This window comes from Terrapene carolina, unplaced genomic scaffold, assembly GCF_002925995.2.
Source record: "Terrapene carolina triunguis isolate 2854851 unplaced genomic scaffold, T_m_triunguis-2.0 Scaffold33502, whole genome shotgun sequence".
NCBI classification, from domain to species: Eukaryota; Metazoa; Chordata; order Testudines; family Emydidae; genus Terrapene; species Terrapene triunguis.
The window spans coordinates 1-5824 of record NW_020697853.1 but is presented as its reverse complement, the minus strand read 5'-3'; the positions used below and the strand labels follow the sequence as shown (position 1 = coordinate 5824).

The 5824-nt window shown below is 53.2% G+C and overlaps 1 protein-coding gene across 1 annotated transcript; it reads right to left on the bottom strand.

Annotated features, from left to right (window-relative positions):
- Nucleotides 1–3727: 3727 nt before the first annotated feature.
- LOC112102035 (zinc finger protein 2 homolog) lies at nucleotides 3728–5736 on the bottom strand. The gene has a single exon (XM_029914204.1). It carries the CDS (start codon nucleotides 5225–5227, stop codon nucleotides 4547–4549), a length of 681 nt encoding a protein of 226 aa, XP_029770064.1. The 5' UTR covers nucleotides 5228–5736; the 3' UTR covers nucleotides 3728–4546.
- Nucleotides 5737–5824: the final 88 nt, after the last annotated feature.

The window sequence follows — 5824 nt, the reverse complement described above, 5'->3', positions numbered from 1 at the left end:
CCGCGCTCCCCCCGCCGCCCCTTACCAGGTGCCGCCCCAAGCATGTGCTTGGGTGCCTGGTGCCGGCCCTGCACGGGGGGCGGGCTCCGGTGTGCGGCGCGCGGCGGCGCGGGCGCAGTGCTGGAGGGGGGTTCCGGCGGCGCTTGGCGGGGGGGCGGCGCAGCGCTCGGCGGGGGGGGCTCGGGGGGCGGCGCTTTTTTTTGCTGCTTGGGGCAGCAAAAAAGCTAGAGCCGGCCCTGGCCCTAGGCATTAGCGCGCCGCACCGTCATGCTAGGACGCCCCGCAGGGGGCCACTGGCAGGCAGCTAGCCCTTGTGGAAGGGAGCCCCGGCCGGGATCTCACCCAAGGCCTCATCCCTATGGATGTTCAAGCACAAATGGACACAGTCCCACAGGGATCCCTTATCCCAAGGAATGTGCAGCTGGGCGAGAAGTTGGGACCCTGAAGGTTCAGTGGCAGCTGCACGGAATATTGGGGCCCTGAGGGTTCGAAGCAGGTGCACAGAATGTTGGGCCTCTGAGAGTTCTGAAGCAACTGGATGGAATGTTGGGGCCCTCAGGGTTCTGAGGCAGTGGTGGGTGAGAAGTAGACAAACTTTATTCCACAGGAAGGGGTTTCATGCCTCAAACTTTGACCTGGGGAGGGGGGCGTGGGGGGTATCTATTGAGGCTCTCAGGATGGGATGGTACAAGCCCGCCCATATCTAAGGCACCTCTCCTCCAGCCTAAGGGGGAGGGGGAGCTACTGGACCCAGCTCTCAAATGATTTTGAGGGACAACAAGTGGGGAAAAAAACAGGGATACAAGTCTTAGGTTCAAAAACCTAGATCCAGCTGGGGCACCAAGCAGAGAACCCCGGACAGAGCTCACACCCATGCTCATGGCTCTGTGAAGAAGCGGCCAACTAATATCCCTGGTGGGCCGTGGGACCAGAGTGAAATATGCACTTGCCCACCAAAGCTCCTCACCCTTCACAAGGGATAGGAGGTCCCACCACTTAGTGCTAGGGCAGGACACAAGGCTGAGGAAGTGAAGGGTGTGGAGCACAAGCCTTGACAGCTATTCCAAGGCCTGGTCTACACTAGGACTTTAATTCGGATTTAGCTGCCTTAATCCGAATTAACCCTTCACCCGTCCACACTACAGAGCCAGTTAATTCGAATTAAAGGGCCCTTTAAATCGATTTCTGTACTCCACCTCGACGAACGGAGTAGAGCCTAAATCGATTTTGTTAATTCGAATTAGAGTTAGTGTGGACGCACACCACCGAATTACTGTGTTTAAGTTAATGGGGTAGTGTGGCCGCACACCACCGAATTAATGTGGTTTGAAACCGAATTAAGGTGCTTAGTGTGGCCGCGCACAATCGAATTTATACAACCTGTTTCCCAAATTCGAATTATCTAAATTCGGATTAATCCTGTAGTGTAGACATACCCCAAGGCACAGTTCAGAGGTGGGCCAGATGCATATCACACAGCTGGCTCAGATAATGCATAGGGGGTGGCCGGGGAGGCTCACGGGTCAGGGGCCCGATTGTACTTGGGGTGGATAGCTGAAGAGGCAGAAATGTCTTATGTATTTACACTTTCCCTGACAACCGCTTAGGAAGTTTGTCCATTGGAACTGGACTATGGCCACTACATCATTTCACTGTGGGGTCCATGAATGCTCAGCAGAAGGGGTGTGCATTAGGTAGGAAAGGCATCTATTAGTACTCAGCAGATGGGTCTAACAAAGATTTATTAAGGCAAAACACTCAGCAAGTTGTGATCAACTACTTACAAGTTGGAAGCTCATTAGGACTGCAGTCACTTCCAGCATCAGACAATACAGCTTCAACCTCCCTTTGTTACACAAACTTATAATTTTTTATCTTTTCTCATATATGTGTATTAGTCGCTCATTTCCATGTTAACTCTCCTCCCCCGTCAGTACATGTTTAGTGTTAGTTCAAACCGGTCTTTTCTAGCTTTTTAGTCATTGGATCTTTTCTTGTTCTCACTACCACGATTGCTCTGCAGTTTCTTACACATACATAGCTCTGCTTCTGCTGTTAAACGTTAACAGAACAAACTCTGAAAATCCACAGCAGGCTTCTGCCTATATATGCCTTCTTCGTTCCCAACAAGCTCTAGTTCACGTTTTGTGATTTTGTTTTGTATTGCGACCAGCTCTCTCTTGTTTCTAGCGGAATGTCTATCTTTTCCCTAAGTAAACCTTTTGTTTTTAATATAAGTGCTCACAAGTGCTATGCGAGCGGTGAGGTAAGGTCAGACTCGTAAATTGGGGTACACTGCTTCTTTGGGAGCAGGGGATCTGGGATTTCGGTGAGTAATCAGTGTCAGGGGCTGGATGTAACAAGGGGGATGCTTCAAGGAGACTACAGTGCACCTCTTGTTTACCTGCGAAGTAAAGACAGGGCTGGCACAGCTCAGAGGAGAGTGTTTGGTGGCTGAGCAACATAACTCCGTTGACTTAATTTTTGAGTGTAGACCTGGATTTAGGAAGAAAAAAAAAAAATCAAATGGACAACTACAAAAGGGGGAGCCCTGGCTAGCAGTAATACAACTGAAAAGGATCTGGGGTTATAGTGGATCACAGATTGGATATGAGTCAATACAATACAGGCTAATATCGTGCTGGGGTGTACTAACAGGAGTGTTGCACGTAAGACATGGGAGGTAACTGTCCTGCTCTACTCAGCACTGGTGAGGCCTCAGCTGGATAGTGTGTCCAGTTCTGGGCGCCGCGCTTTAGGAGAGATGTGGACAAACTGGAGAGAATCCAGAGGAGAGCAACACAAATGATCAAAGGTTTAGAAAACCTGATCTATGAGGGGGGGAAATGGAGCATATTTAGTCTTTACAAAAGAAGACAGGAAGGGAGGACCTAATAACATATTTCCAATATAGCAAGGGCAATTATAAAGAGGACAGTGATCATTTGTTCTCCATGTTCACCTACGGCAGGACAAGAAGTAATCAGCTCAGTTTTCAGGCAGGGAGATGTACGTTAGAGATTGGGAAAACCTTTCTAACTCTAAGGGTACGTCTACACTACCCGCTGGATCGGCGGGTAGCGATCGATCTATCGGGGATCGATTTATTGCGTGTAGTGTAGACACGATAAATCGAGCCCTGATCGCTCTCCCGTCGACTGCTGAACTCCAGCAGTGCGAGAGGCGGAAGCAAAGTCAACGGGGGAGCCGCGGCCGTCGATCCAGCGCTGCGAGGACGCAAAGTAAATAATTTTAATTCGATCTAAGATACGTCGACTTCAGCTACGCTATTCTCATAGCTGAAGTCGCGTATCTTAGATCGACCCCACCCCAGTGTAGACCAGGCCTAAGGATAGTTAAGCTCTGGATCAGGCTTCCAAGGGAGGCTGTGGCCTCCCTGTCCCTGGAATTTTGGATGAATAGGTTGCACAAATACTGGTCAAGGCAGGATTGGTCCTGCCTCAGTGCAGGGGGCTGGACTAGATGAGCTTGGGGGGTCCCTTCCAGACCAACTTTTCTTTGTGAGGAATGAATGGCGATGCTGTATTGCTCCCTGTCTCTCCAAAGATGGTTTGGGATGAGAAGAACCTAAATATAAGGAGATATATCTATCTCATAGAACTGGAAGGGACCCTGAAAGGTCATTGAGTCGAGTCCAGTCCCCTGCCTTCACTAGCAGGACCAAGTACTGATTTTGCCCCAGATCCCTAAGTAGCCCCCTCAAGGACTGAACTCATAACCCTGTACTTAGCAGCCCAATGCTCAAACCACTGAACTATCCTCACCCCCTCCCCAACTGCTACTGGAAGTATCTTGCCTGATACATCCTGGGCTTGTGTTTGCCTTTTCAATGGCCACATGACATTGGGGCTCATAGGTATCCCAGCAATGGTGTTTATAAAACAAAAAGGTTAGGACAGTAATGAAATGCCCTCCCCACTCCAACCAGTAGACCCCACATCCTCCCAGAGCTGGAAACGGAACCCAGCCATCCTGACTCCCAGCACCTCCTCTAACCCACTAGATCCCACTCCCACAACAGGGAATAGAATCCAGGTGTCTTGACTCCCGGCCCCCTGTTTTAACACACTAGACCCCACTTCTCTCCAGGTGCAGGGAATAAAACCCAGGAGTCCCGACGTTCATCCCTACTGCTGTTCTATCCCATTAGACCCCACTCCCTTCCTAGAACTGGGAATAGAACCCAGGAGTCCTGATAATAATCCAAGACCCCTGCTCTCGCCACCAAGGTCTGAGCTCCAAATTAAGCTTTCTTTCAAATTTATGTCTCAGGCCCATCCTGGGTATGTGTCTTCAGATGTCTTATGAAATTTGGCCAGTCACTAAAGCGCTTCCCATAGTTGGGACATTTACAGGGTCACTCCCCTGTGTGGATCCTCTGGTGCATAATAAGCCTGGAGCGAACACTGAAGCTCTTCCCACATTCATCGCATCTAAAGGGTCGCTCCCCCGTGTGGGTCCGCTGATGCTGGGTGTGGTTGGACCTCTGGCTGAAGCTCTTCCCGCAGATGACACATTTGTAGGGTCACTCACCAGTATGGATCCTCCGATGGCCTGTCAGCGAGGAGCTGTGGCAGAACACTTTCCCGCAGACAGGGCATTTGTAGGGTTTCACGCCCGTGTGGATCCTCTGATGCTCCAGGAGGTTGGAGGTCTGAGCGAAGCTCTTCCCGCATTCATCACACCTGTAGGGTTTCTCGCCTGTGTGGGCCCTGCAGTGCTTCATCAGGCTTGAGTTTTGCCCAAAGCTCTTCCCGCACTGGGCACACGTGTAGGGTCGCTCCCCCGTGTGGCTCCTCTGATGGCGATGGAGGTTGGAGGGGTCGGCAAAGCTCTTCCCGCACTGGGCACACATGCAGGGTCGCTCCCCCGTGTGGCTCCTCTGATGGCGAAGGAGGCTGGAACTGTCGGCAAAACTCTTACCACACTGCAGGCATTTGTAGGGTCGCTCTCCTGTGTGGGTTCGCTTGTGGTCTAGGAGCTTGGCGCTGTCAGCAAAGCTTTTCCCGCACTCACACCCATAGGGTCGCTCCCCGGTGTGGCTCCTCTGATGGCGAAGGAGCTTACAGCTGTCCGCAAAGCTCTTCCCACACTGGAGGCATTTGTAGGGTCGCTCCCCCGTGTGGGTTCGCTGGTGCCTCCTTAGGGTCGAGCTCTGCTTAAAGCTTTTCCTGCAGTCTGAACATTTATGGGGTTTTTCTTCCATGAGGGTGGGGTCGTCTTTACACTGGAATGAGGGGGTCTCTCTGCTGTCAACCAGCCCCGCCCTGATTCAGGCTGGTGTCTCTCCCTGCTCAGGGCTTTGGGGTCTCCCCGCGAGTGGCCTGTGCAGCTCTGGTCTCCAAGTCCCGGCCTGATGGGGATTCCCTGATCCTTTGTTCCCACCTTCGGGACAGGAAGAAAACACCGCACAGCTGAGCTAGAAACCCGCCTCCGATCTGGCTCGGGGGGGGGGGGACCCTGCTAGGCTCAGCTGCACAGACCCCCCCGCGCTGCTCCAGAGCTGGCTGGGGGGTAGAGGGGTCTCTCCGGTACCAGCCGCGTTTCAGCTCCGATCCCCCCGGCGCTGCGAACACTTCCCCAGGCAGCGATTTCCTGCCTCGGCGTCTCCCCGGCGCCCCCACTCACCGCCCGGCCGGCCGGGGCGAGCCCTTCCTGGGCCCGCTGCCTGCAGGCTGGGACTCGCCCCTCACGGCGCTGCGAGCCAGGCTCGGAACCCAGGCGTCCGGAGCGCCGCTGGGCTCACCCCCTGCTCCCGACCTGCCCTATTACAGCCCCCTTATGGCACCACGTGCCCCGGGAA

What these genes read in the sequence shown, in the direction of transcription:
- LOC112102035 (XM_029914204.1), bottom strand. Translation starts at nt 5,227, where the DNA reads ATGGAAGAAAAACCCCATAAATGTTCAGACTGCAGGAAAAGCTTTAAG.